Source organism: Cervus canadensis, chromosome X (assembly GCF_019320065.1).
Source record: "Cervus canadensis isolate Bull #8, Minnesota chromosome X, ASM1932006v1, whole genome shotgun sequence".
In the NCBI taxonomy this organism is placed as follows: domain Eukaryota; kingdom Metazoa; phylum Chordata; class Mammalia; order Artiodactyla; family Cervidae; genus Cervus; species Cervus canadensis.
The window spans coordinates 99,229,161-99,244,379 of NC_057419.1; the positions used below are offsets into that span (position 1 = coordinate 99,229,161).

The 15,219-nt window shown below is 50.9% G+C and overlaps 1 protein-coding gene across 1 annotated transcript; it reads left to right on the forward strand.

Moving 5' to 3' along the window:
* The first annotated feature begins 361 nt into the window (after positions 1 to 361).
* LOC122435668 (melanoma-associated antigen 9-like) lies at positions 362 to 2,207 on the forward strand. Its single transcript, XM_043459808.1, has 4 exons — positions 362 to 379; positions 969 to 1,048; positions 1,195 to 1,256; positions 1,331 to 2,207. The coding sequence occupies exons 1-4, from the start codon at positions 362 to 364 to the stop codon at positions 2,158 to 2,160; spliced, it is 990 nt and encodes a 329-aa protein (XP_043315743.1). The 3' UTR covers positions 2,161 to 2,207.
* The last annotated feature ends 13,012 nt before the right edge of the window (positions 2,208 to 15,219 follow it).

Consider the following 15,219-nt stretch of genomic DNA (forward strand, 5'->3'; position numbering starts at 1 on the left):
GCATGAAGGAAGATTGAGGGGTCCCTGCGTGAGGACTGATGGAACCTCACAGATCCCCGCCCCTGTAGTTGGCCCTGGGAGCCCTTGGGGTGAGAAGCGCACACTAAGTCTGTCTGACTTTCTGACATGCGGTTATCAGAGAGACTGGAGACTTGGTGTGAGGAGCCGGGCCTCAGGTAGGGAGAGGACAGAGCCCAGGTCCTACCGGGAGTCAAGGTGAGGACACTGAGGGAGGAGGGGAGCCCGACCCCAGAACAGAGGGCACCCTGGTAGTCCCCGGGCGGGATGATCATGTGCAGAATTTCCTGACATCCGGGTCTCAGAGAGCCTGGGGACCTGGTGAAAGTAGTGGGGTTTCAACATGGCAGACGGGACAATCGTGGGTCCTGACTAGAGCTTAGGTTCCATGCGAGGAAGGACTGAGGCTGTTAGACCCCAAGGCAGGGAGGGATCCTTGCTCTTGCGGGGGAGGTGGGGTGGTGCTTGGAGGGCCCAGAGCGAGGTGAGCAGTTTATTATTAATTCGGGGCATTAAGGTGAGGTGTTCTGGTAGAGGGTGGAGGCTTCAGGTCTGCAGAGGCTGGATTCCCTGAACCCCGAGGGGGTACCGAGCAGACGCCCGCCCCTCTGTTCAGTGCTGGGAGGCCAGGTAGGATGTGAGGAGAGGTGAGGATGGAGCATCTCCCCGGCCCAGGACACGCCGGAGGCCCTAGGCAGGTGCGGCCACATATGGGGCCCCTCAGCACTTTCTGTCCAGACTTGGCTCTTGTTCTGAGTTTCCCTGCAGGCACCCACAGGGGGAAAGTCCAGGCCATTCCAGTGGAAAAGTGAGCACTACACATTAGCCCCGTTGGGACTACCCACCCCAGATCTGGGGGGACCTCACAGAGTCAACCCCTCCTATCAGCACAGAAAGCCTAGGTCTGTGCCACAGTCTACCCTCAGGTGCCCCCTCCATTTGTCTCACAGGGGCTCCAGGAACCAGGAGGCGAAGTTGGAGGTCTGAGTGTGTGTCCTGACATCACAGGAGTGCCAGGAGTCAAGGTGAGGTGGGTGTCCTGAGTGTGCACAGGGGCTCCCCATCCCAGAACAGAGGGGACCTCAAAAGGCCCTAATCTCCCCACCTTGTCAGCCCCAGAACCTCGGGCTGTACTGGCTGCACCCTGAGCCAGAATTTCTCTTCCTCACTTGACAGGGGACTGACCACTGACGAGGAGCTCCCCTGTAACACGCTAGAGCAGCCCTCAAGGAAGACCGGTAAGTGGCCTCAGTCACAGCCACCCGTGGCACATTTCAAAACTGAGACCATTTACACTCTCTCTCTTTCCCAGGTCAGGGGTCTCCATTTTCCCCCTGCCACACCCCTAGTGGGCACAAGACCCCAGTCATCATGGTCCCAACGAATGAGCTCTGCACTTCTGAGGAAGACCTTCAGGGCCAAATCCAGGCCCAGGGCCCAGTGGAGGTGCAGCTCCTGGGGGCTGAGGCAGAGGATGCCTCAACCCCTCTGGCCTCCTTCCCTCCAGTCTCATCTTCCTCTGCAGCCGTGGTTGTGGAGATCTTGTTCAAGCAGGCTCTGTATGTGATGACGACTGAATTACTGGAATTCCTGCTCCTGAAGTATCGCACCAAGGAGCCAGTTTTCCAAGCTGAAATGCTGAATTCGGTCCTCAGGGATAACCAGGCCAACTTCCCAGTGGTCTTTCGTAAAGCCACACAGTGCCTGCAGCTGGTCTTTGGCCTGGATGTGAAAGAGGTGGACCACAGAGAGCACATCTATGTCATGGTCCCCACCCTGGGCCTCACCCTCAATGAGATGCAGAGGGATGGGCAGAGCATGCCCAAGGCTGGCCTCCTACTGACGGCCCTGAGCAAGATTGTCCTAGCAGGGGGCCGGATCCGTGAGGAGATCTGGGGAGTACTCAGCAGGATGGGGATATTTGCTGGGATAGAGCACTGCATCTATGGGGAGCCCAAGGAGCTGCTGACCCAAGTGTGGGTGCAGGCGGGGTACCTGCAGTACCGTCAGGTGCCTTACAGCCACCCTGCTCGTTACGAGTTCCTGTGGGGTCCCCGGGCCTATGCAGAGACCAGCAAGCAGCAAGTCAAGGACTATCTGCGCAGGGTCAATAGAAGGGGTCCCAGGTTCTTCCCACCCTAGTTTGCAGTCATGTGAGGGAGGAGGAAGAGGGGCCCTGAGCCAGAGCAGCAGCCAGGCTTCTTTCAGGCCCACATCCAGCAGCTTGTCCTGGGGATAGGAAGGGAGGCTGATCCTTCCCTCTGTGTTTGAAGAGGGAGCATTCAGCCTTCTCAGTCGTGACAGCCTGGGCCAGTTTGGGGCACTGGTGTGTAGCATCTTTGACTTCCTGTTCTCTACAATGCCATGGAGACTCACTTCTGTTTCCTTTAGAAAATTTTCAAATGTTATTGCTTTTAATAGGAGGCTTAATGAGCTTCAGTGTCTTAACTATGTCAGTAGCGTTGATCACAGTGTGTTTGTGCTTACCCAGTTCAAGAACAAGAGTTTTGCTGTTTTGTAAAAGTGATTGCAAACACTTTCACTTTATTTTGTGACCCTGAACAAGATTACATGAACTTGGAATATAACTACTTTGGAAATATGATATTACTTAGTAAGAATTAAGAAATAAAATGTATTTGAGGTGAGTTCCTCTATACTTCTTGTCTGTCATTTTATACAGCTAAACTATCTTTGTTCAATTGGATTTTTTCAAGTTATTATTTAAGAAAGTACAAAAAGCCTGATCTGACTTAATAAGTGCCCCACTCTGGCTCATTTATTCCACAGACCTTCATGGAGCCTGTGCTCTGTGGAAGGTCCTGTGTTAGCAGTGGGGACACTAGGAGAAGCAGGACTCCCCAACACCTCGAGTGATGATCTAAGAGCTGCAGTCACATGAGGAAGGTGGAGAGACATCCCCTAGTTCCACAGAACAGGGCAACCAGGGGCAGGGTCCAGGAGGAGCACTTGAGTGTCGGTGCCTGAGCCAGGGTGGTTTGGGGCTTTGGGAAGCGGGGTTCATTCTGCGAGAGGTGATTGTGATGAGGGTGGATGGTGGCAGCAGCCAGTTATACACAGTGTCTTATGAGTGAGAAGAATATCTGAAATGGGACATATACATTAGAAGATCCTCTTCTGTCCTAGATAAATTTCCTGGGGCTGGAAGGGAAGTTACACTATGGTCAGGAACAGTTAGACACCTGTTTATGCTGCTTGATCAAGGTACACCAAAAATTTTCAAAATGGGGAGGGGTGAGTGGACTTTGGTTTGCTGCACAATCTACTCAGTCTTAGAGAATATAATTGAAGACATCTTGTTAAGCACCCCCAAACTTTTGGTAGGATTTTAATGTAGTGTCTTCTTTGAAACTGGTGGTTGTGCACTTAACCTAAAGGATCAGCTTATCCAGGTGGTCAGGCCCTAAAGCAGTAGATGAGGAGGGGTTATGGAAACCACAGTGGCAAAATCTGTACTGAACTTGAATTCACACACGTCAGAATTCTCCTTTGAGGTGAAAAGTGCTGCTTTGTGCATATCCTAGCTAGATTTTATAAAGAAAACTCCCGCTGTCCTTGTCCTCTCACTGCCGCTTGTCTGATACCTGCCCCTCATGAAGCTCATGGCTGTCGGGGAGCCTAAGGGCACCTGTGCAGGTACTTAGGCAAGTTCCAGCATGTGGAGGCAGTCGGGACTCCCAGTGGGGCAGACTGTGTCTAGTATCAGGGGGCAGGGGCACATCCTCAGCCCGCTGAGACTGTGGGCAGGCATCACTGCAAAGGGAAGGGCAGAAAGAGCACTGGAGGGAGCCAGGAGGACCCCTCCCTGACATTCCCAAGAGCCTTAGAAACTAAATCAGATCTTGCATTTGGAAGTGCCAGCACAGAGGGATGACTAGAAACAGTTGGAGATTCAAGGCACCTTTGGCTTTCTCAAAAACTCCTCAACGCACGACGGGAATTGTCTTCATCACAAGCTATACCTACTGGCTGCTGTCTGTTGAGCACCGAATACACTGCAGGGCAGGGGAGAGACTCCAGGTCCTTGTTCACATCTCTTCTCCCTCTGCTTCCTGGAAGCTGTCTGCAAGGAACATGGGATCCTAGGTAAATCTCCAACAGTTTGGGAATAAATGCATGATCAATTCACCAGTTCAAATACAAAGACAGAAAAAAAACTTTTCATACAAATAGCAATAGCACGTTGTTTGGGGAAAAAGCATCCCAATTGTGCTGATATCTGGGGTGCTGTGGGAAAGATATTCTGGATGAAGGTGGTGCCACATCCATGGGGCTGAGGTCCCAAGAAGCAGGAAAGGCTCCTGCCTGCCTGACTGATGGAAGCTCTGTCCAGGTGCCGTCCATTCAGGGCCAAGGGTGAGGACCTGGGCTCTTCCCAGTGGCACTGGTCTCGTGAGTCAGCAGTGAGTGGTTGTGTGAAGCAGCATCTTAATTCTCTGCCCAGGAATTGAACCTGGGTAGCCTGGATGACAGTGAGGAATTCTAGCCAGGAGACTAGCAAGGGCTAGAGGCTGCAAGCTGTTTTTTCATGGATCATTGCCTCCAGTGAAAAATGCATTTATCACAGAGGCAGAAACTGTAAATGCAGATACAAAATTTATCATTAGAAACATAGCACAAGTGGGAGATCACATAAAGAAATAGTTTAGTTGAGACAGAAGCAAGGCAGAGATGCACTCCTGGAGAGAAAGAGTATAGATGTCACACCTGGTGAGCAGGAGCAGTCAAGAGGCAGTAAAGTCATTTATATAAGGCAGTACTTCTGGAATTTTGTCTTCCTTCAGGCCAATTATCTGGTTTCTTTTTCCACATGTGACCTACCCTGGGGCACTCCCCTGCATTCATACACACACCCCTCAGCCAAGATGGATCTCAAAGTGAAGGTTTCTGTGAGGAGCAAGACTCACTATGGTCTGGTATTATCCCTTGACTTTGGCGCCACAAGGAGCTTTTTTTCACATGTCTGATGTCTCCCTTGTCCCAAAAGATGGGGGAGTGGAGATCCTTTTATCCTTTACTCAAACAGGGTTTTACCCCTCTGTCCTTGCCATGACTGTTTCCTTTAGGTATTTATAAGAGACAAACACAGGCTATTTATGCTGTCTCTATTGTTCTATTCATTTCAGGGAGCAAACAGGAGGCTGATTGTAAATGCCTCAACTGTACCCAAACTGTCCCTTGTCACAGGGAACACTAACATTTGTTAAGTATCCAGCCTAAAGCCCACTTCTTTGTGCCCCATGAAATGCAAACAGGAGGCCAGTTGAAAATATCTAACTTGGAGTCCATTCATCCATACTCCTCTCCCTTACTGTGTGATGCACAAATACTTTCATCATGATAGTAGTGGTAAATGCCTACTGATTCTGTTCGTATAGTCTCTGGGACAAGAAGATGATCTGACTTGCTAAAATAACCATCAGGGCACAGAAGCCTTGAGATATAGCTTTGTGATTGAGTCCAACACAAGTACTTGGAAGTCATAGTCCTTGAACTTTGGTCAGGGCACAGGGATCACCCCTGCCCATGACTTCAACATCCAAAGGCTAAGTCTCTGGGTCTAACTTGCACTTCATTCTGTTGTTCACTTCTGGTGCCATTTCAGAGCACGATGGTCATAGTAATTTTCAGAAGGCAGACATCAAAAGGGAAGACCCTGCAGAGATCAACCTAATCAAGGTGAGGGCGTCAGGCCACTGTATCATTTCCACATTGATCCTGTGAGTAGTCTCTCACAAAGAGCTGCCCCCAGGGAAGCAGCCCCTTCAGTGAAGGGTAATTCCTGAGAAGACTTTTGGTCTGAGTCCTCATCCACCAACACCGGTGGCCCTGGGCAAATGAGTGGGCTAGTGACAAAGAGGAGATCTGGGTGGCACCACAGAATCCACTATAATCCACCCCTCCCAACACTGACATACACTCCCTTCATCTGGAGAGTTTGCCTGATCTGAGGACAGCTCCTTGAGGATTCTGGTTGGTCTCCTCTCCTCCTAAAGAAGCTCAGAGAGAAAGACTGGACTGCTGCCTCACAACTGATGGTCACTCTCTCTTGCCTGAGATCCCTTCTAAATCCCCTGTTCTCTCAGCCAGGACCTCAGCCATTTCCAGTGGCTTTCCTGGTGAGGTAATACAGACATGTCCCTCAGGGCTCTGAAGCCCTGGGCCCGATGCCCTTCTCAGACCCTTGCTCTTGGACTTGTCAATTCACCACTGAAATGGGGCAGGAACCCAAGACACATCACCTGGCTGTTAGAGATGTTTCCTCGCTGTTCTCCCTGTGCCAGAGTAACCCACACACTCCTTAGGATCAAGGTCATCTCCATCTGCCAGGATGGGGACAGTTCTCTGTGTGTGCTGGTCCCTAGCAGGAGGAGCCCAAAGTGCCCAGATGGGAACCATGGCTCATGGGTCAGTAGGACTGTTATCGTGTCTCCTGGGGGAACCTTCTGGCTTTGGGAATAGCCTGTCGTGTGTCACCACCGGCAAGAGGGTAGGTAACCAGTAGCCACATGAGGCTGGGTATTGTGAACTCAAATGGGCTTAGTGTGTTCCCAGGGCCTGGCCTTCTACCTTAACATAATGTGAAGTCAAATGTAAATAGCTAGATGTGGCTAATGTGGACAGCCCTGTATGGAACTACAGAACTTACTCTTAAGAACTGGAAGCACAACTTCCCTTGTGGGTCACTGAGAGTGGTGGCAGGTGGGGTCATGAGTCCCTGGGAGTGGTCGTACGGGGAGTCATAGATCTCTGGGAGTGGTTGTAGGTGCTTTCATAAGTTAGTGGAAGTGGTGATCAGTGGGGTCACTCTACCCTCTGGTTCAAGGACCATGCATCTTACCTCATGGGGAACTAAGGATGACAGATGTGGAGCATGTCTGGTCCCTGGAGGGTGACACCCGGGTGCCACGGGCTCTCATATCCCAGTGTGCACCCCACTTGTGCTTTGTAGAGGTCATCCCACTGTTCCAGAAGACCAGCAGCTTCTGGATGGTGGGGGCTGAGACAGTGACTTTGGATCCCATGGCCACTTGCCCTCCGAGCCCCCAGTGTGCTGTTAAAGGATTTCTTGGTCTTGGAAGGTTTTGTGAAATACCCTGTGTCAGTCAGTTCTGTTTTCTATGAGCCCTCAAATAGTGGCACCAGACAAGGTGCTGCAAGCAGGAAAAGCAAAACCCACATCTAGAATGTGTACCTATTGATTTCAGTAAAGATGAACCTCTCCTCCTTCAAGGATGGAAGTGAGATGTTGTTATCAACTCACCATTAGTGGCTCAATGATCTTCTAGAGCGAGGGTGCCACTGAGGTGTCAGCATGACTCTGTCCATGGTAGGGCAAACACCTGGTAGGTGCCATAGCTCATCTGGCCTGCTGGTGGCACCTGTGCTGCTGAGCCCAGATGCAGCATCATCCTTGGCCCCATGGCTCCTCCACGCATGAGAGCACTGTGCAGCCCTCAGGGACCACTGACAGAGGCTGGGTGCTCTCAATTCTTCAGGCATTGGGTCTTCATAGATGTTTCTTGCCTCTTGTATGCTGCATGCTTTTGTGAGTAGTAAGAGGCAATGCAAATATCTTCCCTTTTGGTATCCCTTCCTATAGGTTCGTTGATGTACCCCTTCTCCAAACCTACATGTGGCAATCTACCAAAATTTCTCATTCTAAGTACCTGACCGGCTGTCCAATCCATTTTCCATCATCCTTAAGCCCATGTCTATTCTTGGCTCAGGTCATTTCTTTTATCCATATATAGTGGATCCCTAGAGGCACCATCTGAAGTTGCATCCACTGGGAGGGGATTTCTGCTCACCACTGTCTCTATGGCCATGTGTGGTGGAGGTGGTATTGCAGCAGGAGTTCATTTCCACCTGCAGTTGCAATTCAGCCAACCCACCCCTCGTCTACGCTCAGCATTTCTACACCCCCAGCAGCTGGTCTGGAAAGAACTTCCTGGTCCATTAATCTCCAGGAATAAACTGCAGCAGAGGTGCTTGTGACACATTTGCAGATCATATTGGGGTTTAGCTCACCTTCTTGTAATCTATGGCCCTGCTTGGGTGTGATCTCCTCAGAGACGCCACTTCTGTTTTGTGATGGATTACTGTTGCAGTCCCCTCCCTCTGTGGGTCTGACAGAACCTAGCTCATGAGGACCACTGACTGCATGCTGTATGCCGAGGAGGTGGCCACGTGTTCCAGCAAAGATAACAAACCTGGCAAAGCAGTTGCTGTCGAGGGAGTGGTGGGCCACAGTCCTCCTTGGGAGCCTATAGGTTTGAGTAGGGTCCAGACCGCTGAGGAGGTATGGTGGGGACCACCTCCCTGCATCCTTTTGGTGTTAAGGGTGTCATTCATGTTCCTCATCTCCCAGACCAGAGGGAATCTTGGTTTGTATTTACTCTCACGGTCAAGGTGCAGGGAGTGCACTTGATTTCCCCCGCTCTGATAGCTTCTATACTAATGGCCTTGCCCAATGGGCCTTGTGCCCATTATCAAGCCCATCTGTTCTAATCACACATCTGGAGGTGGCAGGCAGGAGCTCTCTGGGTCAGATCTAGGCCAAAACTCCGTATGTTCCTGGTGCACACATGCTCCCACTCCTTGGAGACATTGACAGAGTGAAGGCCTGAGTATCACTGTCCACAGCATCCCATTTCTAGATGTCCTTACAATGTTTGCGTTTTTCCTCTCTCGCCCGCTATCAGTCACCAAGGTAAACGATGCGGGTCTCTTTGTGGGACAGACTTGGGGAACGATGGCTGCATACATCTGTCAGGGTGTTGCAGAGTCTTTACTCATAAGGATCCCTCCTGCCCTTTGGTCAATGGATTCTGTGTCTGACAATTGACTCAGGTGTGCGAACTGGGGAAGATGTCATGACTCTCTTGGAGCACTCTCCTGCATCCTCCTGCTCACTCATCTTTGTTGTCTATCAGACAGTAAGGAATCTGCCTGCAATGCAGGAGACCTGGGTTTGATCCCTGGGTGGGCAAGATCCTCTGGAGAAGGGAGTGGCAACCCACTCCAGTATTCTTGCCTGGAGAATTCCATGGACAGAGGAGCATGGCGGGCTACAGTTCATGGGGTCACAAAGAGTCAGACACAACTGAGCGATGAACATTTTCACTTATACTAATTAAGTCACAGATTTGTGGATGGCTCATCTCTCTTGACCCTAAGAACACTGTCCTGTTAGCAAGTTCTACACCTCTCTGCAGATCAGAGCCTCTGGGTGCCACATCAGTTTTGCTGCTTTTACAATAATAGAGATCACATTCCTTTTGAAATTTAAGTGCCACCTGCTGAATTGAAGGGGATGTGATAAAATCTTCCAGGTTTTTGTTTTTTTTTTTTTAATTACAAGAAACAGTGTCTCTGGAGTTGACACCTGCACATGAATAATGCCAGAATTTTCTGCCCACAGGGGCTGCTGTGGGCACCATCCTCCTATGGCTTTTCAGGGTCTGACAAACCAAATGTCACTCGAGCACTAGTTGTGAACACACATGAGGCAGCTTGGGAATTTCAACCAATGAACCCTGTCATGACATTAAGAGGATGGCGATTCCTTATCAGGGAAGGGTGAGAGCAACTGGTGAAATTTAACTTTTACTCTTTACACTATTCTGAAGGAAACAGGAAAACTGGTATTACTGAGAGACAATGTGAACTTGCATAGCAAAAATTCTAGCGAACCCACCAAAAATAAATAAATAAACAAAACATATAAGAACCAGTTAATGAGTTCAGCCAGTACGCGGGATATGAGATCAATGTTTAAAAAAAAAAAAACAATTACATTTCTGTATAGTAGCAACGAATCATCCCAAAGTGAAATTAAGAGAACACTTCCATTCACCATAGCATCCAAAGAAAGGAAATACTTCAGAAGAAGACTAATAGACAAACAAATAATGTGTGTGACTTCCACACTGAAAAGTACAAAACTTTGCTGAGTGGAGTTTACAAACATCTATAAGAGAGAGGGTCTCTCTGTTCATGAGTCAGGATGTGTGATGCTGTCAGATGGTGGTTCCCGCCAGTGTGATGTGTGGATTCTCTTCAGTCCCTCCCCAAATGCCCAGAGACTTTTCTGTAAAAATGGAGAAGCTGATTCAAAAATGACGATGCAAAAGATCCAGAATAGATGCAAAATGTGGTGGGAAGTGGGGGGACAATGGAAGACTTACTTGCCCTTCGTGATTTCAAAACCCAGCATTATAATAGAGGCATCATGACAATACAGTTGTGTTGTAATTGTAGAGTTCAATGGGACAGAATTGAGAGTTCATAAATAAGCTCATATATTTATGGTTCATGGATTATTTTTCAAGGTGCTAAATCCACGTGGAAAGGATAAATCCACTTTTCAAAAATGGGGAATCCACCTGCAAAAAATGTGAGTTTACACCACTTCCTCAGAACATGCACAAAAACTAATTCATCTGAGAAAATGTTCATGACTTTACCTTTAGATGATATTTTCCCAAATAGAACACTAAAGCCCAATGCATGAAAGGAAAAAAAAAATCAATACAGTGTAATTAACCGAAAATTAAAACTGTTTTTACATATCCTTGCAATGGAATTCTAGTTAGGAATAAAAATAAAAGAATGACAATTTTTTGGTATAGCATGGATCAAGGAAATAAGTCATGTGACTCCTTTTCTATGCAGTTTCCAGGAAAGGCAAATCAGTAGAGATGGGAAGAAGAGCAATGACTGCATGGGAGTGGGCTGGGAAAGGAGCAGTTAAATTAAAAAAAAACAAAAAAAAACTAGGAATGTTCAGGCCTGCTCACTGTTCTCTTTACATTCTTTCTTCTCAGGAAAGGGGGAAAAAAACAACAACAACAACAACTCATTCTTCTTGCTTTCATTTTCACTGCAACACTACCACCCAGCCTCATCAAAATCACCTTCCACAGAAGGAACCCAGCTTCCCAAAGCCCCAAACCAACCTACCTCAGGCACTGAGTGCTCCTTCTGAAGCCCCACCACCTCACATTGTGTTGCCTTGTTGTGTGGGACTAGGGGACATCTCTCCACCTTCCTCATGTGACTGCAGCTCCTAGACCATCGCTCTAGGTGTGGGGGTGTTCTGCTTCTCCTACTGTCCCCACTGCTAACACGGCCTTCCACAGAGCAGAGGCTCCATGAGACTCTGGGTGAGAATAAGCCAGTGAGCAAGGTACTTAATGATTCAGAACGATTTTACCCTAATTTCTTTAATAAATAATGCAAATCCAACTAAACATAGATATTTTAGTTTTATAGATTAACTGATGACAAAAGGATTTAGAATTAACTTTTATTTTTTATTCTCTATTTCCTTTTATTTATTCCCCATGCCCAGTGGTTTTGGGGAGCTTAGTTCCCCAACCATGGATTGAACCTGGGACCCAGCAGTGAAAGTGCTGAGTCCTAACCACTGCACTGTCAGAGAATTCCCAATTTCTCTATTGCTTGACTCCATCAATTTTATTTTTCTTTCCCATTTCCAGGAAAATTCCTATTCCAATGAAATGTTAGCTTCTTCAGGGTCACAAAATAAAATAAGAGAGTTCCCAGGCTGTTTTACGAAAGAGCAAAACTCCTATCCTTAAACTGGGTAAGTATCATAGGTATCAATACATGTGTGATCATTGTCATTCACAAAGTTAGATATTGAAGTTTATTAAGTCTTCAGCTGAAAAAAAGCAACATATGAAAAATTCCTAAAGAAAACAGAGATGAATCTCCATGTCACTGTGGAAAGAAGCAACCCAAAGATGCTATGCATCGTGTCCCCTCAACTGGCCCAGGCCCTCACTACTGAGAAGGCTGACTGCTCCCTCTTCAATCACAGAGGGAAGGATCAGCCTCCCTTCTTGCCCCCAGGACACGCTGTTGGATGTGGGACTGGAAGGAGCCTGGCTGCTGCTCTGGCTCAGGGCCCCTCTTCCTCCTCCCTCTCAGCCTCTGCAGATGGGAGTGGGAAGGACCTGGAAGCCCCTTGATTGCTTTTGAGCAGATGGGAGTGGGAAGGACCTGGGAGCCCCTTGATTGCTTTTGAGCAGATGGGAGTGGGAAGGACCTGGGAGCCCCTTGACTGCTTTTGAGCAGATGCTCTAGGATGTGCCACTCGCTGGTCTCTGCATAGGCCTGGGGACCCCACAGGAACTCGTAGCGAGCAGGGTCACTGTGGGGCACCTACTGATATTCCAGTTACCCCTCCTGAACCCACTTGGGTCAGCACTCCCTGGGCTCCCCATAGATGTAGTGCTCCCTTCCAGCGTATACACCCATGTTTTTCAGGGTTTCCCAGATCTCCTCCTCATGGGCACAGTGGCCCTCCAGGAGGATCATGCCTAGAACCACCACCAGGAGGCCGGCCTTGGGCACACTGTGTCCATCGCTCACTAGCATGTAGGTGTGTTTCGTGTGGTCCACCTCCCTGACATCCACGCCGAAAACCATCTACAGGCACTCCGGGGCTTGGCAGAAGGCCTCAGGGAAGTGGTGCCCATCCTCTCTGAGGACCATGTTCCGGATTTCATCCTTCGTGGTTGGCTCCTTGGTGTGATACTTGAGGACCAGGAAGTGCACCAGCTCCACCACCAGCAGATGCAGTGGGTCTAGGTGCGTGGACTTGGCACCTTCCTGGTCCCACTGGGTGCTCTCGGCCCCTCCTAGTCTTGGCTGCTGGAGGCCTCATCTTTGGATTGGCTCCATGGAGTGGCAGCCATGGCAGGGGGGAGAAAAAAGCACCTTGAGGGCTCGAGGTGGTGGGGGTATGGGTGCTTCAGCGTCAGCCAGCTCCAGCTCCTCCAGGGTGCCCAGGAACAGGACAGAGGAGGAGGGGGAAACGTATGCAACCTCCTCCTCCTCCTCCACCTCCACCTCCTCCTCCTCCTCCCCCTGAATGAACTGTGCCTCCACTGGGCTGTCAGCCTTCCTTGGGTCCTGAAGGTTGGCCTCACTCTCCTCATGGAGCTCGCTCATCCCAGGCATGATGACTGGGATCAAAACACAGACAGAAGTGAGGCAGGGGGACAGATGGGGACCACAGGCCTACGGGAGAGAGGGGGTTTGAGCTGCTTTGGCTGAGAAACCCACCCTGGTTGGTCTGACACAGGCCATTGACAGGTCTCCTCTTGAGGGGTGTTCTTGGGCCTCACAGGGATGCTCCTCCTGGGCAGGCTGTCTTCTGCTAACCCGAAGGAGGGTGAGGGGTGCCTCCCGAGGGTGCAGTCAGCACAGCCCGAGATTCCAGGGCTGATGCGCTAGGGGGAATTGGGCCTTGTGGGGTCCCATCTGTTCTGGATTGGGGAGCCCCTGATGCACACTCAGGGAACCCACCTCACCTAGACTCCTGGCACTGCCTGGACCTCCTCTGCTCTGCAACCTGCAGACACGAGCTTCAGACCTGTGCTTTCATCTCTGGGTTCTTGGAGCCCCTGTGAGAGGAAACAAGGGGGCACCTTGGCTTGTAGACTGTGGCATGGCACTGGGCCCCTCGGTGCTGACAGGAGGACTGGGCTGTACTCGGCGAGGTTCCCCCTGTCCTGAGGTGAGTGGTCCCCCCTGTGCTCACAAAGGGCCCTCCACTTCCTCCTGGCAGGGTCTGGGCCCTCCTGTCTGTTGTGCAGAGGCAAAATTCTCAAGACACATTCCCTGTACTGAAAGGAAGAAAGAGAGGGGCCTTGAATACTGGTCATGCCTGCTCAGGGGCTAACAGGGCTCACAAGGGACAACAAGGGGTGACCTAACTCTATTGATTCCCTCTGTGCTGGGATGATGGGCAGTCGGCTCAGTCTCCACCTTGACATCCTGGAAGGCCTAGGTCAGTGCCCTCTGTTGACTGTGACCCATCTCCTTAAGCAACGGCCTTAACATTCATGACAACGGAAGTGAGAGCACCAATGCACCCACCTCTTCTGGGCCACCCCAGGGTGACCAAAGGGGCAAGGCAGGCTGGGCTCCAAGTACTGTGTGTGAGGAGGTGTCTCCCCAGTGTTCCCCCTGACCTCTGTGAGGGCCTGAGGCCAGACCCTCAGAGGAAGGGCCCCTGGCCTTGACCAACCATCTGGCTGAGGAGGTGGACCTCAGGGCTCTGATGGTTTCTAGGGCTGGCAGGAGGGATCTCTGTGGCCCCTTCTTTGTGGTGGGAGTTGGGGTTCCTCACTCCTCCACAGGGTCCTCACCTTGACTCCTGGTGACTCTGGGACTCCTCCTGCTGCTGAGCAGACATGCTCCCCAGATGGCCGCCCTGGCGCAGTCCTCCCACTCTGGGTCTGCCTCCACAGCAGGCACTCTTCTATCCCTACCACGCAGGGTCTCCGCTGTCATGGGGGAGGCCGCCTCCTCAGTCTGTCCTCAGCACCTTCGCTCTGACTGCCTTGCAGCCTGGCCTGACCCATGCTGACCGATTCCCTCCAAAGCCTTAGCCCTCCAGAGTCCTCCTCCTCCCCTCCGCCCCCACCAAGCTCCCCACCAAGCACCTTGACAGGAAGAGTGCATCACCCTGGTCTCCATGCTGGGCTCTCGTGGCGGTACAGTGGACCACCCTGCAGGTGGGTTCCCTTCTTTCTGAGCAGGGGACCCAGCAGTCCACCCAAATGATAGCCTCAGGCTTTTCCTGCCCAGGCTCACCCTGGGGCCCCTCGAACTCAGCCCTATCCCTGCGAACCCTGAGGTGCTGCAGTTGGGAGGGGGATGTTTCCTAGGGACCTTCCTAGGTGACCTCCTCCGGGTCCTCCCTCACTGTCTGATGGAGCCTGGGCCCCTCCCTCTGCCCACCTGCAGCCTCCTGACCCCCTGACCCAGACCTTCAGCTGGTCTAAATGGAGAGGCTGCCCTCAGGGGGCAGCACCTGGAGCCACACGGGCTCCAGGGTGACAGCAGAGATGGAGAGGGGGACGCTGGGTTCTGGGGTCCAGGGCCCGACTCACCCTCAGGGTCTCCACCTAACGTCCCTGCAGGTCCTGGGTGGCCCGTCTTCATGCAGATAGCCCAATCCTCACACCAGGACCCCAGCCTCTCTAAGACCCAGATGCAGAAGTTGGGACATACAACATTTGCTCCTCTCACCTGTGGGTCTCCCAGGCCTGGGGGCAGGGGTGGGCTTGTTGGGGTCACCTCTGTTCTGGGACCCGGAGCCCCCTAAATCCTCCCTCAGCATCTTCACTTTCACTTTGG